This window comes from Thamnophis sirtalis, unplaced genomic scaffold (genome assembly GCF_051295495.1).
Source record: "Thamnophis sirtalis isolate CommonGarterSnake01/CBP01778 unplaced genomic scaffold, rThaSir2_p1.2 scaffold_4, whole genome shotgun sequence".
In the NCBI taxonomy this organism is placed as follows: Eukaryota; Metazoa; Chordata; class Lepidosauria; order Squamata; family Natricidae; genus Thamnophis; species Thamnophis sirtalis.
The window spans coordinates 61,198,705-61,217,366 of NW_028261384.1; the positions used below are offsets into that span (position 1 = coordinate 61,198,705).

Here is an 18,662-nt window from a genome sequence, read left to right on the forward strand (position 1 = left end):
GGTGCCCTAGTACTACACACAGCGTGTCAGCCATCTAATTCAGTCGGCAGGCAACCGAGGCTGCAACATCTTGACCTCTTGCTCCGGTTTGCAGGGCAGCATGGCTGATGATAGTGTGAGGCCTCGGGAGGAGCAGGCAGGGCCCTCCAGCAAGCATAGTAGGTCTAATCCTAACTCTATTGGGGGGAAAGGGGATAAAGGTGCCCGTGAGAAGCTCTCCCCGCGTCCCTCTGAACCCAGTGATAAAGGCAAGCAGGGCGCTCGCCACCGCAAGCAGGCGGAGGGCTCAGAACGTCAGCTTCAAGGGTGGCCTCAGAACAGGCCAGGAATTCCCCTGAGGAGTCTTCTGTCAGAGATGTGGGTGGAGACTCCCCTTCTATCAGGGACAGTGGCTCTCCATCTTTGGATCGAGAATCTTCCAGGGACCCATCCCCTGATGCATCCTGGGGATACCCTGACTCACCCAGCTCATCTCTCAGGGAGGAACTGGGACCCTTTCAGGGCATGTTGCCCGCAGATGAGGAGTGTATCAGTGGCAAACGCAAACGCCTTGATCTTCCCAGTAGGCATCGCCCCAGGGAGGACAAGGGCTCAGCTCTGTCAGCAGAGATGAGGGAAGTCATTTCCATCGCCATTTCCCAGGGCATAGCTGAGGGCATAAAGCTCAAAGGTTCTAGCAAGTCCAAGCCTTCCAAATCCAAGCAGCCTAGCTCAGCCTCCCCCTCTAAAGACCAGGCCTCCCCGGATGCCTCTGCTTCCTCGGAGAAGGCCGAGGGTTTTGTCCTCTCAGAGGATGAAGACCTTCCCCCCCGACCAGCCAGCCTTCACTGGCCTCTTCAAACCAACACTATTCAAATCTATTCTTCACAAGGCCAGGGTGGCCACTGAATTGGGATCTAGTCCCAAACCTGACTCAGTCCAGGCCTCTTCCTCTAAGGATCACAAACAGGTCTGTTTAAGGAACCTCCTTTCACCCGAGAATCCATTCCTGTCCTGGATCTCTTTTTGGACGTGATCCAGAGGCAATGGGTCCAACCTGGTACCCTAACCAACCCCAGCGCGGGGGATAAATCTCTCTATTCAGTTGAAGATCAAATGGAGGAGGTCTTGAAACTGCTGGAGGTGGAGGCCCCAGTAATGTCTTTGACCTCGAATTCTAATTTGCCTGCGGACCTTCTTGAAGGTCTCAAGGCCGAAGATAAAAGATCGGAGAAAGCATGCCACAAAACACACATGGCAGCTGCCTGGGCCATCAAGGCATCCACCTCGGCGTCTTTCTTCACCAGAGCATCACTGCTCTGGCTGAGGCAGTTGCGGTCCTAACTGCCTACCAGAAAGTCAAAATGGTGCCATGATCTCACAAAAATCATTACCGCCATTGAGTATTCAGCAGATGCTTCGCTCAATGCAGCGAAGTTTGCTTCCAGGGCCCTAGCCTCCAACGTGACATCTAGACGCCTCCTGTGGCTGCTCCACTGGCAGGCCGATATGAAGGCCAAGTGGAAGCTTGCTTCCGCTCCTTTCAAGAGAGGACATTTATTCAGGGATGCTCTGGATAAGTTTGTTATAGAAACTAAAGACAAGCGGAAGATTCTCCCGGCCACCCTTAAGAGGAACGAACGCAAACAGTTCGGTTCCTTTCGTAGACAGGCCTTTCGAAATCAGGACTCTGCCCAGGCATCTTCCTCCTCCTCCTATCTGAGGACCTTCCATCAGGGGGGCGACAGGAACCAGGACAGGGGGTCCTTCAGTACCCGGGGGAGGCACCATCAGTCCTCCTTTCGGAAGCCATTCCGAGGGGGCAACAACAATAGCTCTCGCCAGTTCCGTAGGGGGAAGTGACTGCCAAGGGATTCCTCCCATAGGGTTACAACTATACACCGACAGGTGGGAGGAAATCACCTCAGACAGCTGGGTCCTCTCCACTATCCAGAGGGGCCTGGTTCTAGAATTCCTATCCTTTCCCCAGAGGAAGTTCATCTGCTGTCCCACCCCCAAGAATCTGTTAAAACGGGAGCTCATACAGGCGGAGATCCTCCATCGTCTCCAGATAGAGGCCATAGAGCCCATCCCCAAAGAACAGGAACGACAGTTCTGAAGAGTTCGGGGGGTGGGGGGTGGAGGGCCATCTTGGACCTAAAGAGCTTCAATCACCATCTGGCCTACAAGAGGTTCAAGATGCAATCCCTCCACTCTATTCTGGATTGCATGCGGGAGGGGGATCTGTTAACTTCCATAGATTTAAAGGAAGCCTACCTCCATGTCCCATTTATGCTGCCCACAGGAGGTTCCTGAGGTTCTGCTCCAAGGGGAAGCACTATCAGTACAAGGTTCTCCCCTTCGGTCTCTCATCAGCACCCAACACCTTTACCAAGATCCTGGTGGTGGTGGCAGCCCACTTCCGGACTTTCCCCATACGTCTGGAATGTTATTTGGATGATATAATTATTCATTCTGTCAAAGCAGAGCAGGCTCGACGAGATGTCCACCTCATGGTCCAGACGTTGCAGCAACAGGGCTTCTCCGTCAACTTGGAGAAGAGCCAGTTTCGACCATCAACACGCATTCAACATCTAGGCGCCATCATCGACTCGACCTCCAGCCGGGTGTTCCTGTCGCCAGATCGCCGGAACAATCTGAAGACCAGAGTCAAACGTTGTTGTCTGTCCAGGTCGGTGCCAATCATCGAACTCTCCCAGCTGCTGGGGCTGATGATTCTTGCCTGAAAATCATGCCCTGGGCCCATCTCTATGTCAGGGAACTGCAATGGTTTCTCCTGCCCATGTAGAGAGCTAAAACCAGCAATTCCCACAGGCGGGTGTGCCTTCCACTGAAGGTGGTCCAATCACTGACCTGGTGGAGTTCCAAGGCGATTGTAAAGGGTTGCCTGTTCAAGGAACCGGAACGAATCGTGGTCACCACAGACGCGAGTCTTCTGGGATGGGGCACCCACTGCCAGAGTCAACTTGCCCAGGGTCAATGGTCCCAGAGGGAGGCCGCCCACAGCATCAACTGGTTAGAGCTGAGGGCAGCCCAACTCGCCCTGTGACGCTTCTCTCGCATAATCGAAGGAAGGCATGTACTGTTACTCACAGACAATGTGGCCACAAAGGCCCACATAAACAGACAGGGCAGCACACACTCCAAGACGCTTATGAGCTTGGCGGAAGCCCTGGGAAGGTGGGCGGAAAGACGACTGGCTTCTCTCAGAGCAGATCACATCTCCAGGACCAGCAATCGAGAGGCAGACTGGCTAAGCCGACAGCGCATCGATCACTCAGAGTGGCGTCTACATCCGGATCTGTTCCAGCAGATCGTGAGGAGATTCGGCAAACCGCAAGTAGACCTCTTTGCCACACACTCCAACACACAACTGCCACGATTCTTCACCGGCTACCATTCACCGTCGGCGGAGGGGATGAACGCACTGAGGTGCGAGTGGCCCCGAGAACTCTTATACTCATTCCCTCCTCTTCCCCTCATCCCTCAGGTAATTGCAAAGATCCTGAGGGAGCGGGCAGAAGTCATTCTGGTGGCACCGTTCTGGCCCAGGAGGTCCTGGTATGTGGACCTTGTCAGTCTATCCATTCAGAGACCGTGGAGAATTCCTCAGGACCAAATCTCCCTCAATCAAGGGGCCATCAATCATCCGGAACCCCAGTGGCTGCAAGTAGCCATTTGGCACTTGAGGGGGATCTTCTGAGGAAACAAAACATCTCTGACAAGGTCATCAGAACTATTCAAGCGTCCAGGAGACCTTCTACGACCAGGATCTACGATGTGACCTAGGCTGCCTTCTCCTCTTGGTGTAAGGATAGAGGCATTGTTGATTTCTCCACCTCAGTCCCTCAGACTTTGGACTTCTTACAGGAGGGACTGGACAAGGGACTAGCACCTAGCACGCTTAGGCGTCAGGTATCCACTTTGTCCACCATTCTGGCCAGGGGTTCTTCTTGCTCTCTGAGTCAGCACCCCCAAATCAAAAGTTTTCTAAAGGGTGCAGTGAACATCAGCCCATCTGCAATTCACCATTATCTGTCCTGGGATCTTCCCTTTGTCTTGAGGGCTTTAATGGGGTCCCCTTTCGAGCCCCTTCGGAGGACGAGCTTACGCCATCTGACGATTAAGACTGCATTTCTGGTGGCTATTACTTCCGCTCGCAGGATCTCCGAATTGGCGGCTCTCTCTGTCAGGGAGGATCTGTGTGTGGTCCATCCTGACAGGGTTATATTAAGACTTGACCCCTCATTTATCCCTAAAATCAATTCTACCTTCCACAGGTCTCAAGAAATTATATTGCCTAATTTTTGTCCCAGACCTTCTCATCCTAGGGAACGCGAATGGCATAAGTTGAACGTGAGGCGTGCCATCCGCATTTATGAAGAGAACAAATGACTTTCGTCGGTCAGAAGCTCTTTTCGTCTCGTTCCTTCCCGGGCACTCGGCCACAAGGCATCATCTCACACTGTGGGTCGTTGGCTGCGTGCTTGCATCAAGTTGGCATATGAGCATCAGGGCAAGCCAGTTCCGGGCATTCTACCAGGAGCGCGGCCACTTCGGCAGCATGGGCAACCCAGGCATCTATTCTGGACATTTGCAGGGTGGGCCACCGCCTTCATAAAAAACTATAAAATAGACTCCTTTGCCTCAGCCGAAGCCTCCTTCGGAAGAAGAATTTTGCAAAGAGTCGCTGAGACTCCGGAGGCTCCGGCCCTTTCTCACCCTGGGAATCAATAGCTTGGGCATGTCCCACGCTTGGACTCTCCAAGCAGCGCACTGGAGATAGACCATTGGCTTACCTGAACGGTCATTCTCAGGGCGCTGCGAGGAGAGTCCAAACCCACCCAGGGTTTTTCTTTTACAATCTGTGACTGTATTATTGACTGTGAACTCTTACCTTACTTTTGTCCTTTTGTTTTTAAACTGAACATGGAGAGGCAAAGGGAGGCGTGGTCAAGAAAATCATTACTTAGTCCAAGGGCAGATAGGCTGTGTTAACCCACACTTGGACTCTCCTCGCAGCGCCCTGAGAACGACCGTTCAGGTAAGCCAATGGTCTTTCTAGTTCTTTTCATCCTGTAATTGCTGCTGATTATAGTTAGGCATTTTTATGGTAATATGAAACTGTATATACAGTTGGTTTTTCATGTTTAAATATGAGTTATTTGTTTAACTAACTACTTGTGTATCATCATACTCGCAAAAGTATTCTAGACAGCTTATGCATTTAAATTTCCCTTTGTTGCTAAAAAGCACCTAAATAACTTCCAAAAATTGCATAAAACAGTTCTATTTAACCAAACAGAGATGGCCCATCAGGTTTTCCATATAAAATTATCTGTTTTTACGCAGAATAAATTATTTCTGAGATTCAACAGTCTTAAGAACTCCCAAGGTCTTAATTTGAATTGTATTTAGGCTCAGCATTGCTATCATATTCTTAAGCAATATAGATATAATAAAAGTATTAATATGAAAAACTATGTCCAATTTTATTTCTAATTTATTTTCTTTTATTAGGTAGTTAACATCCTAAAATCGTTGCTAGCTAGTCTGGATGAAGTAAAAAAGCAGAGAGAACAACTTGAGAATGATCTCAAATCAGTAAACTTTGACATGACATCTAAATTCCTAACAGCACTAGCAGAGGATGGTGCTTTAAATGAAGAAGCCATTTCTGTCACAGAATTGGATAATCTTTATGGTGGTCTTACTCATAAAGTACAGGAAACCCTGAGAAAACAAGAGGAGCTGCTCAACACCATTCAGGTAATTATTATAAAGTGTTTTAAATCAAAGATCTGGCATATTCTCTTGCACACTGCTTGGAGAATCCAAGCATGGGTTAACTTCAGCCCATTAGCCTAGAGACTGAGTTAGAAAAAGTCTTGAACATGTCTCTTTCGCTCTCTGGAATCTAGTTTTTTAATTCAGTCTGGCCTGAAAGAGACGTATTCAAGACCTTTTCTAATTCAATTTCTTTCCATAGGCATAGGTGGGGAGTTTTTGCCAAGTTGGATTCTCCGTTTTCTCACAGTGAGTTTATAATAGGATTCTTTTGGAGATATTTGGTGTGCAAAATCCCATTTCTGCTATTTAGCTGCTGGTAAATGCGCTGGGTTTCCCCAGTCTGCCAGACAAAACTGCCACTGCCCTGATCATTGGTTTTCGCTCCACTATCAGACTGGGATCTCGGGTGGCAGGTGATATTGCCTGATCACTTGGGCTAGCCGATTTTCAGGTGGCTAGCAAGCGGAGAGCCGGTTCGCCAATCTCAAGTGCTATTTTTTGTGTTAGAGGTTGTTTGAATTTTGCACTGGCACCAGGGCACCGCGAGAAACTTTAGGCACTGTGAGGGCTGGTTCACTGCTCCTGCCCCATTTTGGAAATGCATTCTCCACTGAGAATTGTATTATGCGGAGGCTTAATTTGGTGCTCCTTGGAGGTTCGACTTATCCTCAGCCTTTACAGCTTGCTCTCTGCCTTTTCACCAAGTTTCCTGTTCAGGGGATGAAGGAAGTCAACGACTTCGCTGTCCCTGGCTTCAAGTCCTGCTGTATGCCTTCCCGCCTCTCCTGCTCATTCTAAGAGTTATCTGGAAGATCTTGGCAGAGGGAGCGGAAGTGCTGCTTGTAGCTCCTCACTGGCCCAGGAGGCCCTGGTTCACCAACCTCATCAATCTGTCCATCTCCTGTCCCTGGAGAATTCCCAACAACTGGATTGTCCTCAGCCTGGGACTCTACTCCATCCAGAGCCCTAGTGGCTTCAACTTGTGTGGCACTTGACAGGGACATCCAAAATCAGTCCAAATTCTCCAAAAAGGTTATCCACACTACCCAGGTGGCCAGACATCCCTCTACTACCAGAATATATGAGGTCAGTTGGGCGACCTTCAGCAGATGGTGCCAGAGCAGGGGGATTGACCTGTTGACAGTTTCAATCCCACAGATCTCAAATTTTTGCAGGACAGCTTGGACAGGGGATTAGCCCCCACTACCCTCCAAATGCAGGTAGCGGCCCTGTCCACAGTCCTGGCAGGAGTGGGCAATCAGTCACTTACGTGCCACCCTAGGGTATGTAGTTTTTTAAAGGGGGCATCTAATCCGCGACCCTCCCATGGTCCATTGTTAACTCACTTGGGACCTTCCCTTGGTATTACAGGGCCTTACCTCCATTCAAGCCACTAGGAACTGTTAGTCTTCGGCTTCTGACATTTAAGGACTTCCTCATCGCTATCACCTCAGTGAGTAGGGTGTCAGAGCTAGCAGTCCTGTCAATCAGGAGGGACCTCTGCATTTTCCATGCAATCAGAGTTGTGTTGAGATTGGACCCTTCATTCCTTCCAAAAGTAAACTCCTGGTTTCATCGGGGCCAGGAGGTCATTCTTCCAAATTTCTGCCTAAGACCAACGCATCCATTGGAAAGGAAGTGGCACCTGCTGGATGTCAGACGGGTCTTTGCTAATATATTAAGCGGACAGCATCCTTCCACAAGTTGGAGTTGCTCTTTGTTTCTTTTCAGCCGGCCTCCATGGGCAAGTAGGTGATTCCGTTTACCATAAGCAGTTGGATTACAGCCTGCATAGATATGACCTATGAGTACCAGTCTTGACCACTACTGAGATGTATCACGGCCCGCTCCATCAAGAGTGCGGCTACCACGGCAGCCTGGACCACTCAGGCCTTGGTGGAAGAGAACTGCAGGGTGGCGACGTGGTCTTCCCTGACACCCTTCATCAAACATTACAAATTGGACATGTTCGCCTCGGATGAGGCTTCATTCGGGCAACGAGTTCTACAGAGAGTCCACTCCACCTCCAGGGCCCTGTACCAGTCTTCTTCCCGCCCATAAGAATTTAGCTTGAATATATCCCATGCTTGGAGTCTCCAAATAGCACACAGGAGAAAGTTCATTTGCTTACCTGAATGGCTGTTCTCTGTGTGCTGTGGGAGAATCCAACCCCACTCCGTGACCAGTTGGTCCAGGGTTAGCAAGGAACCTACCTGTTAGCAGTAGATAATTTCCGTCATGGACATACTTCCTTTTGGCTGTGCCTCGTTAAAAAAACTGAACTCTGGAGGGCGGAAAAGGCGTGGTCAAGACTTTTTCTAACTCAGTCTCTAGGCTAAAGGGCTGAAGTTAACCCATGCTTGGATTTCCCCGCAATTCACAGAGAATACCCGTTCAGGTAAGGCAATGGATTATCTGATGTAGCTTTTTACTGAGACAGTAATATTAAATTATTATTCCAACAGAGAATCTTTAGGTCTAAGTTGAGGGAACAAAATATTTTGTAGTTGGTTTTTTATATCTTATCCTGTTTCATGTTTAGAATTCTCATCAGGAATTTTCTAAGATGAAGCAGTCAAATAATGAATCCAATTTAAGGGAAGAAGTTCTGAAGAATTTAGCTATAGCTAATGACAACTTTGTGGAACTTACAGCCAACTTAAAAGAAGGCACAAAGGTATGGTAACACAAGAGTCCACAAGACTAATAATATCTCAATAGATGTGTTTTATTTCTGGTTTTCAAAAACTTAATAGAGCATAAGTTTAATAAGCAACTTGGAAAAGTCCTTGAATGAATCTGTGGGTCATGTATTGCAAAAATGCCAGTTTTGAATTGAAAATTTTGCTAGATGTTAAAGGATATTTTGTAGCATCATACTTTTATAACAGAAACTAGAGCAAAATAGAACAAAAGGATTAAACAAAGTTAGTAAATTAACTTAAATTAATAAAAAAAATCTATCTACCTGTTAGAGGATATAAGACGATAATAGACAATTTGTGAGAATGGTGCATCTTATACTCTGGAAAAATGCAGTAACACATACTGCAATACATTTTAATTGAACCATTTTATTTGCTTATTTTGCAAATTTGCTTGGTATTTGTTCCATCAAACTATCTATTTCATATAGATTGTTAAAATACAATTATATAAAATGTTTTCATTAATATATTTTTCTGCCATTACAATAAATTTATATCTATGTACGTGGTGGCTCAGTAGCTAAGCCGCTGAGCTTGTCTATCAGAAAGGTCAACAGTTCGGCAGTTCGAATCCCTAGCGCCGCATAATGGAATGAGCTCCCATTACTTGTCCCAGCTTCTGCCAACCTAGCAGTTCGAAAACCCACAAAAATGCAAGTAGAAAAATAGGGAACAGCGCTCCATGTGCCTTCAGCATTTAACCAGCCACATGACCATGGAGACGTCATCACAGTGCTGGCTCTTCGGCTTTTAAACAGAGATGAGCACCGCCCCCTAGAGTCTGGAACGACTAGCACATATGTGCAAGGAGAACCTTTACCTTATGTTTATACAGAAATTTATACATCTATGTATACACATACACACACATGTATGTGTATGTTTTTGTGTGTGTATGAATATATGCATCGGTTTTTTTTCCTTTCCAGTTCTATAACGAATTGACTGAAATCCTTTTGAAATTCCAAAACAAATGCAGTGACATTGTGTTTGCCCGCAAAACAGAAAGAGATGAACTTCTGAAGTAAGCCTTTACAAATACTGTAAAAAATATTTGCTTCTGGCTGCTGATTTTAAGGAAAGAGAGCTTTGTAATTAAAACAGCTTAAACTGAATGTTCTTTCACATAATACAGATTTATCCATAATAGCTGAGCTGGAAATAATAGGTAATGCTTCTGTTTTACAATTATCAAGATGTTGATTAATTATAAAATCATTATTTATGTTTTTGTAATATATAGAATTATAGAATGTTTTCTAAGTTAGGTCAGGTATTTTCTTGGTTATCCTTAAGATAAAAGCAACTAATGTGCAATTAATCCAATAAGTTAATTAAATAGTATATGTATTTTTGTCTGACAGATCTTGAGGACAGTTGTGATCCTGTGTAGTTATTGATATTTGTACACAATGTTTGCTTGTTCTTTTTTTTTTTTTTTGAATATATGTTTTATTGGTACATTTTTCTTTAAAACATAATAAATTCATGTCTATTTGAACAGCGTGTTGTCTGGGTACAATTAATTTTAAGTAAAGATACAATAATAAACATAATCCTATTAGTAATCTCAATAAACATATCAATATTAATCACAAAACAATAATACAAATAGTTTATCCATCTTACAATATTTTCAGTACAAATTTCTATTATCTTTTAATATTCTTTTTAGATTCTAACCTTTGTTTCTGTTAGTTAACTGTTGGTAAAATAAATCCCACATTAAAAAATATTCTGTTTCTTCCTTTTCTTTTATCTTAAGTGTCAATCTATCCATCTCAGCACATTCTAATATTTTTTTATTACACTTTCATCTGTTGGGACCTCATCATTTTTCCATTGTTGCAGAAACACTATTCTTGCTGCCATTATTACATGCAGAATTAAATATGTATTCTCTTTTTTATACTGTTCGGGTAATATCCCCAACAGAAATATTTCTGGTTTCAAATTATGTGTTGCTTTATCATTTTTCTAACTAAGTATGTATTTTAGTCCAATATTTTTTGCCTTTGGGAATGTCCATCACATATGATAATATGAACCTGGTATCTGATTATACTTCCAACATTTAGCTGATAGGTTTCCAAGCATCTTTGCTAACCTCGCTGGTGGTTAATGCCACCTATAAAACATTTTGTATACATTTTCCTTATAGGCCATTGATATTGTTAGTTTACAGTTTCTATCCCACAATTTCTGCCATTTATCTAATTCTATTGAGTAGCCAAAGTTTTTAGCCCACCTTATCATTGTTTCTTTGACTTGCTCTTTTTCCATTTTAATGCTCAATAAGTAGTAATACATTTTTTAATTAATTTTTCATCTGTCCCTAGTAATATCTGGTTTAATTCTGTTGGTTCTTTATAGAAACCATACATTCTGCATCTTTCTCATATCTTGATTGTATTTGCACGTGTGGCCACCATGCTAAACCAATCCCTTGATTAGTCAGTTCTTGTTTAGATTTCAGATCCCCTTTATCATTCAAAATGTACTTATACCTTACAATTTTTTTCCATATTAATCACATTTGGGTGTATCAGTGCCTCCATTGTGGAGAGCCAGACTGGTATTTTCATGTAGTATCTTTCTTTAATTTCCCCCCATACTAACAGTAATGCATTTCTAAAATGGTGCCTTTGAAAATATCCATATATTTTATTTTTCCCATACCATAAAAAGGCATACCACCCCAGTTGGAGATTGTATCCCTGCAAAATTTATAGTCTTGAGACTGTTAGGTCTCAAATTTGCCCATTTTTTCACCCAGACAAATGCAGAGGCCTGGTAATAGAGCTCCCTGTTGTGACTCAGCAGCAGTCTCCTGTGAGTCTTCCAATCTGGCAACCCAAAGCCACTTTAAGTTTAATATCTTGTAGCAGTTTTGATCTTATTCTTGCTTTTTTCCCTTACCAGATATATTTTAGTATCATTTTGTTTAGTTCTGCAAAGATTTTTTTTCCTAATTTTATCGGAATTGTTTGAAATAAGAATAACAGTCGGCAATATGTTCATTTTTATTGTAGCTATCCTTCCTATCAATGATAGCTGCAGATTTCTCCATTTCTCCAAGTCTAATTTGAGTTAGGGTTCTGACCGATGCCCTAATTAAATCATGAGCCTCAAGCCAAGCTTCAAAAAAATCCAGTTATTTATTAAGAGCTTCATGTTGGCACCAACCAAGTGAAACCAACTCTGACCATTTAATTCAGCTCTGACCCTGTTACCCCCTCCCCCCAAGGGGTATCATCAGTCACATTTTACAGGTTGTAGAGGTCCCTGCCTCTGGCCACTGTGAGTCTGCCTTGACGTGGCTAGCTGGAATATGCTTTGTTTTGATTGAAGTGCAAGTTCCTCAATGCAGCTGCAATGTTCGATTACCTATCCCCCTGCCTATGGCAACTCAAGAGCAGGTCAGGAATACTTCACGAGTTGACATTAGGCTTCCCTCATTTCCTGAAGGCAACTTGTGCAAGACAAAAACAGTTTGAGTACAGGTATAGATTTTAGGGGTGTGGCATCCCCCCCAGGCTTTGATGGGTTGTCTTCATGGAATTTAGCTATGAGGCAGTCAGCTTGGATGTTTCTGTTCTTTACCCAAGACACCTCTGATAAGGAATAGCCCTTCCACTTGATTAGGTATTGGAGCCTAATATTGTATTACCTGTATTATCCTGTATTACCTCAAGTCAAGGATGTGCTGCACCTCGTAAAGGGTTTGGCTCCCTATGACCACTGGGTTCAGGGGCTCATGAGATAGTGGCCTCAGGATTGACCCGATCACGGGTTTTAAAATGGAATTATGGAATACCGGAAGTATCTTCCCTAGCAGTCAGGGCAGTTCTGATTAAATGCCCTAATTAAATCATGAGTCTCAAGCCAAGCTTCAAAAGAAATCCAGTTATTAGTAGCTTCATGTCAGCACGGACCAAGTCTGACCTCACTTAATTCGCGTCCTGGCTCTGACCCTGTTTCCCCCTCCCCCCAAGGTGTGTCATCAGTCACATTCTCCAATGAAGCAATTTCGTGGGTTGTAGAGGTCCCTCCCTTCGGCTGGAATGTGCTTTGTTTTGACTGAAGTGCAAGTTCCTCAATGCAGCTGCGATGTTCGATTCCCCATACCCCTGCCTATGGTAACTCGAGAGCAGGTCAGGAATGCTTCGCGAGTTGACAATTTGATTTGTTGTAACAGTTTCATCTTGTCTAATATTTCTTCACTTTTTGGCATGTCCACCACATATGATAGTATGAACCAGGTATCTTGTGACATTTCCAACATTTTGCAGATTTATCCTTAAACATGTTTGCTAACCTTGAGGGTGGAAAATGCCATCTATAAAACATTTTATAAAGATTTTCTTTATATGCAGTAGACATTGTTAATTTATAATTTCTATCCCATAATAGCCAAAAAATTTAGCCCATACTATCATTGTCTCTTTTACTTGTTCCTCTTCCATCTTAATACATATATTTTCTGTATTAATTTTTTCATTGTCCCTATTAATATCTCATTTAATTTTGTTAATTCTTTATACAAACCATACATTTTAACATCCTTTTTGTATCTAGATTGTATCTGCACATATGACTACCATGTTATCTCAATCCGTTGCTCGCTCAGTTCCTGCTTGGTTTTAAGGTCTCTCTTTTCATTTAAAACATCTTTATATCTAGTAACATTCTCTATATCAATAATAACATTGTGCAAATCAGTGCCTCCATTGTGGAGAGCCAAACCGGTATTTTCAAATAATGTTGTTCTTTAATTTTCGCCCATACTAATAATAATGCATTCTTAACACAGCGTTTTTGGAAATAGCTATGTATTTTATTTCTTCCATACCATAAAAAAGTATGCCAACCTAATTGAAGATCATGTCCCCTCAAGGTCGATCGTCTTTTATTCCTCAAGCCAATTCATTCTTTCACCCAACTAAGTATCAAAGACTGGTGGTACAATTCCCAATTTGATAGCCCCAAACCACCTCTATTTTTAGACTCTTGCAACATTTTCAAACTTATTACTTTTTTCCCTTGCCAAATATAATATTGTTTTATTTAATTCTTCAAAATATTTTTTCCAAGTTTTATTGATGTTGTTTGAAATGAATATAATAATCTTGGCAAGATATTCATTTTTATAGTGGCTACTCTTCCTATCAATGATAATTGTAGATTTTTCCACTTCTCCAAATCTGTTTTAATTTGTTGCACCAATTTATAATAATTATCTTCTTTAATCATTATATATCTTGCCATTAATTGAATTCCTAAATATTTAACTTTCTTGACTATCTGTATACCTGTATACCTAGTTCTTTTTTCTCTATGTCTATAACATTTTAAACTATTGTTTTGTTTTTTCTTTATTTAGTTTCAGTTCTGCAACTTCATCATATTCTTCTATTTTCCTAATTAGTTTAAGTCCATTTTCTTCTGGGTCTTCCAAGATAAAGACCAAATCATCTGCGAATGCCTGTAGTTTATATTGTTCCTTTTTTATTTCCATACCTTTAATTTCTATATCTTGTCAATATAAATAGTGAAAGGGATAGTGGACATCTTTGTCTTGTGCCTTTTTTAAAGTTAAAATTCTCTGTCATATCTCCATTTAGCAACACCTTTGCTATTTGTTTATTGTATATTGCCATTATCATCTTAATAAATCTCTCACCATACATCTTGATGTGATAGTTCTGTCATTTTAAAGAAAGTCCTAGTGGCAGTATGTGCCTTTTTATCTATTTCCCTACTTATCCAATTTTGCGCCCACAATTGCATCAAAGTCCCTAACACACAAATGTTTTCATAATCCATTTCAGTTATTTTCATGTGAAGTTTTTTTTAATAGAATCCTTCTTATTATTTGGTGTGTATATTACTATCAACAGTACTTGTTTTGGGTTTATTATTACCTCCACCATCAAAATGCTCCCCTTTTTATTGTTTCCTTTATAAAATCATCGCCCTTTTCTTTTGTTGTGCTAATGAGAAATATACTTTTCCCATTTTGGGGTATTCTAAAAGCTTTACTATACAGTTTTTTAATATGGACTTCTTGGAGACAAATTAAATCAAATTTTAATTTTGTAATTTTGTGAAAGTTTTTTTTTCCCTTTTCATTAGTGAATTCAATCCATTTATGTTAATTGATAGCATCTTTAATTCTTCTTCAATCTTCTCATATATATAGGTCGTATTGCCTAGTTGATTTTATTTCTCTGTTTGTTCCTTTGCTTTTGCCCCTTCTCGTTCTACTTGTTCTATTTTCTCGGCCTCACTTTCTTCTTGCCGCATAGTCTTTTCCAAATTTACTGGTTCTTTTTGTCCTTTATGTTCTACTTGTTCTCCCCTTTCCTGTTCTTCAGTAGTTCCAAATTGATATTCATAGAATTCATGTGCATCTAATCTAATGAGTCCAATCTGTATCTTTTTTCATTCCAAGTTACTAAAATTCCCTCTGGTGACAACCACCTGAAATTTACATTCTATTTGATCAGCTAACCTGTGTGGAATTGGTATTGTTTTCTTAGGTTTTTTACTCTTCTTGGCACCTTTTGAAGCACCACAATTTCTTTGCCTTTATATTGAAATGGTTCGTTTCTTACTTTTTTGAGTACTTCAACTCTTATCATCATCTTGACAAATCTGACATTAACTTCTCTTGGGACAGTATGTCTTCTTGTGTAGATTGTATGTATTTGAAATATTTCATCAATATCTGCTTGCATTTCCTGTTTTGTAATTTGTAAGGCATTTGCCAACAATTCTGTCATTCTATCAAATAGGTCTTCTCCTTTTTCCTCATCTGTTTTGAAATCTCACAAAGTAAGTGGCCTTTTTCACTTGCAATGAAATCACATTTTCCTCCAACTCTTAATTTTCCTGTGTAAGCAATTTTCCTGTGTAAGCCTTTTATTCATTTCCTCCATTTTTTTCTCTGCTTGTTCTGATTTTTCTTCTGTTACCTGAATTCTTTGTTCATTTTTTTCTATCACTTGTTGGAAATTCCCTATTTTTCCCCTCATATCGTGTATTGTTTCTTTCGTCTCTCCCAATTCAGTCTTCACCTCATTATGATTCTTTGTTATGCCTCCTGTAAAGATTCAAACATCATCACATCTTTTTGGAATGAATTTAATTTTTCTGCTTGTAACATGCTCTCTATCGATCTTTCATTTGATGGACTTGATGGTGCTGCTGATGTTGCTGCTGATGTTGCAGATGTGCTAATTTATTTAGGTTTGGATTACTTGCCATTTCTGCTTGTATCTGCTTGTGTCTATTAACCAGGTTAATTTAGACCTTAATTTACTAAAATACACCACAATAATCTCCTAATCCTCAACCAATTTGACACCTCCCCCTATTTTAAACCAAGGAAAGAACACTTTTTCTCTTCCAATTTCCCACCAGTATCACAATCTTATAATTTTTAAAATCACCAGATCAGTCCAATAATAAATCCCATAGTAGTGTGAAATGCTTCTTTGCAAATAATTGTTTTTCTTCTTCTTCTCTCAGTAATTAGTATCTATAATCCACAAGGCCCACCAATTTCCCAAGCCATTGTAAGTCTCAGTTCATTGTTCAAAGTTCACAGCTGCTTCTGTTTCACTTTGTTAATTATATTTGCAGTAAACAGTTTACAGGTATTCTTCCTTTCTCAGTAGTAGATATTTGTAATTTGCAAGGCCCACCAATTCCCCAAGACTTTAGAAATCTTAGTTCACTGTTCAATATATTTATAATCCCAAAGAGGTGGGGGACACAAAACACGCTATTTGCAGTATCTAGCCAGTCCAGGAACCAAAAAAAAAGGGGGGGGGGAATAAACAAAAGAAAAATCATCCACTTAGTCTCAAAAAAAATAAATCCAAGCTGTTTCTGTTCTTTACTTTGCTAGTTCAATTTGTAATCCACAATAATGCAAAGCATAGTTCAAAGCATTTCAATATTTTCACTCTGTATCTCCAAATCTTCAAAGTGAACAGTGTTCAGGTGCTGTTTTGTTTCAAACTCCTTTTCAAAAACAACCGCTGTAAACATAAAGACTTCTTTTCACTTGTAGTATCCTCTCAAACCAGTAGATGTTGCGCTCACTTAAATTTTCCCTTTTTGCTACAGTATTTAAAAAAATATTTTTGTAAAAGTTCATCCAAATTTAATAACCATAGAATCAGTTCCATTTTTTTTAAGTGTGGGAAAAAACAAAGGGAATCAGTTCAGGCTTTCCAGTAGTTTCAGCCTATGCCTCTTATTTTTAAAAATAAATCAAGCTTTTTCCAGATGTGTCAAAGGCTCAGAATCTTAGTCGCTGCTAAGCTTTGGGGAGTGGGAAAAAGAACATCCTGCCTCTCGCTCTTGAGTCACACTGTCAAAAAATAAAATAAGAAATGGGGGGAAATTCCCTCCAGGAGTTAGAAAAGAAAAAAAATCTAACCCAGATCACTGCCAGTTTGAGGGCTTCCTCCAGACCTGCAAGGGGTTTCTTTTCTCCTTGCGATCCAACCTGTGTCCCCTCTTCGTCTCCTCTCCGGGATGACCTTTGGCCCCCTAGGGGGGCCTCCTGACAGGTAGAATTTGGCTGACTTATCAGAGCCCCGCTAAGTCACCACTGTATCACTGCAACATCAGCCCCACCCATCCATGTTTGCTTGTTCTTAAACCTCAACAATGGGAGAGTTACAACTTTTCCATTTCTGATCTTCAAATAGCAACACATTAGTGTTACCATTACATGATTTTTAACTGAATTTCCCCCATATGTTGTGATTTACCACTTTGCATATATTTAACCTATTCTGCCATTCCTAAAACATACTGTTAGCCATCAAATTTTATGAATATAGATTGAGAAGCCTAGTTCTCTAAATTAAACATGGAACTTTCCTTTTCTGTATTCTCTGTATTGTACTTACTATTTATGCTTATAAACATACTGTATTCCATTTTGAGAGTTGGGGATAAATAGAACATCTTTTGTAGGTGCAAAAGCAGTGCTTGAAACAAAATCTAATGTTTTAAGTCTGGAGTATTGCTTTAATTATTAAGAGTCCTTCAAAAAGTTCTATTTTTGTATCAAATGCTTTTTCATCCAAGAAAAAACACTTCTGGGGGACTCTAAATCTAATAATGCTAGGCTGTAGCTAAATGAAGGTGAATTTAATTAGGACTTGACTTGGAGTGAATATTAATTAGTAGTTTTCCTTCTCAGACACTGAAATCAAGATCTCAATACAAAATACACCCCAGATGTTCTATTGTAGGCTAAAATTCTAATGCTCCATGTTCACCTTCCATTTTTATTATGCTTCTATTTTAAGAGATTTGCAACAGACTATTGCCAGAGAACCCAGTGCTCCTTCTTTTCCTTCTGTGCCTGCATATCAAACTGTTCCCTCTGGGGGAAACAAGCCCTCTGCATCCTCTACTCCAACTCCAGCTCCCCGAACCAATATGGTAAGTAAATCAACAGTAAAGTTATTGTTTTATGCTTCCTCTATTTCAGTAAATTCAGTGAATTGGAAGAGTAGCCTAATATACTGAATACTATATATTGAAAAATTGTAGTGCAAAGCACAGATGAAAAATAATCTAATCATAGCCCAAGTAGATGAGACAGAAAAAAAGAGAAACAAAGATAATACCATGTTTCTCTCTAATCAAAATAGCATTTGAAAACTATTCTAGTTTTCTTGATAATTGATAATTTTGAGATTTGAGTTTTGGTTTTTCTAACAAAATTCTGGGCTACATAGAATTGTTCTGTGGTTATGTAGGGATTGCAGAAATGGGCCAAGCAAAAGAGAAAGGATGATTGATAGGACACAGGAACAGTGAAGTGGATAACTAATATTGCCATTAGATCAACAACCTGATAGTGATTGTGAATATTATGTATCATTTTGTATATTAAAGCTATTGCATTTACAATTTACAATATAATCTATTTTGTGATGTTATAAATTGCTCTCAGTTATATATACATTTCCTCAGATTTACTAATTAGATAAGAAAAATGAAGGATCATCCTTGGCAAACTTGATTTAAATAGGTAATTTAAGAAAGATTCTGTTGGATATTTTTTTATAATAATTTTTATTGAACAGTTTTTTTCCAGTTTTATAACACAATTATCACCTTTGCAACATT

The 18,662-nt window shown here is 40.9% G+C and overlaps 1 protein-coding gene across 3 annotated transcripts in view; it reads left to right on the forward strand.

The window, feature by feature from the left end:
• The window catches only part of PDCD6IP (programmed cell death 6 interacting protein), a 70,568-nt gene that overhangs the window by 42,490 nt on the left and 9,416 nt on the right, over positions 1–18,662 (forward strand). For 2 of the 3 annotated variants that reach the window (XM_087713015.1, XM_087713016.1), the window contains exons 13-16: positions 5,521–5,769; positions 8,333–8,467; positions 9,428–9,522; positions 17,834–17,969. In XM_087713015.1, coding sequence (XP_087569141.1) covers positions 5,521–5,769; positions 8,333–8,467; positions 9,428–9,522; positions 17,834–17,969 — 615 coding nt within the window. Of the gene's footprint in view, positions 1–5,520; positions 5,770–8,332; positions 8,468–9,427; positions 9,523–12,493; positions 12,653–17,833; positions 17,970–18,662 lie in introns of those variants that run through there. The other variant, XR_015696383.1, reaches the window with a different exon arrangement.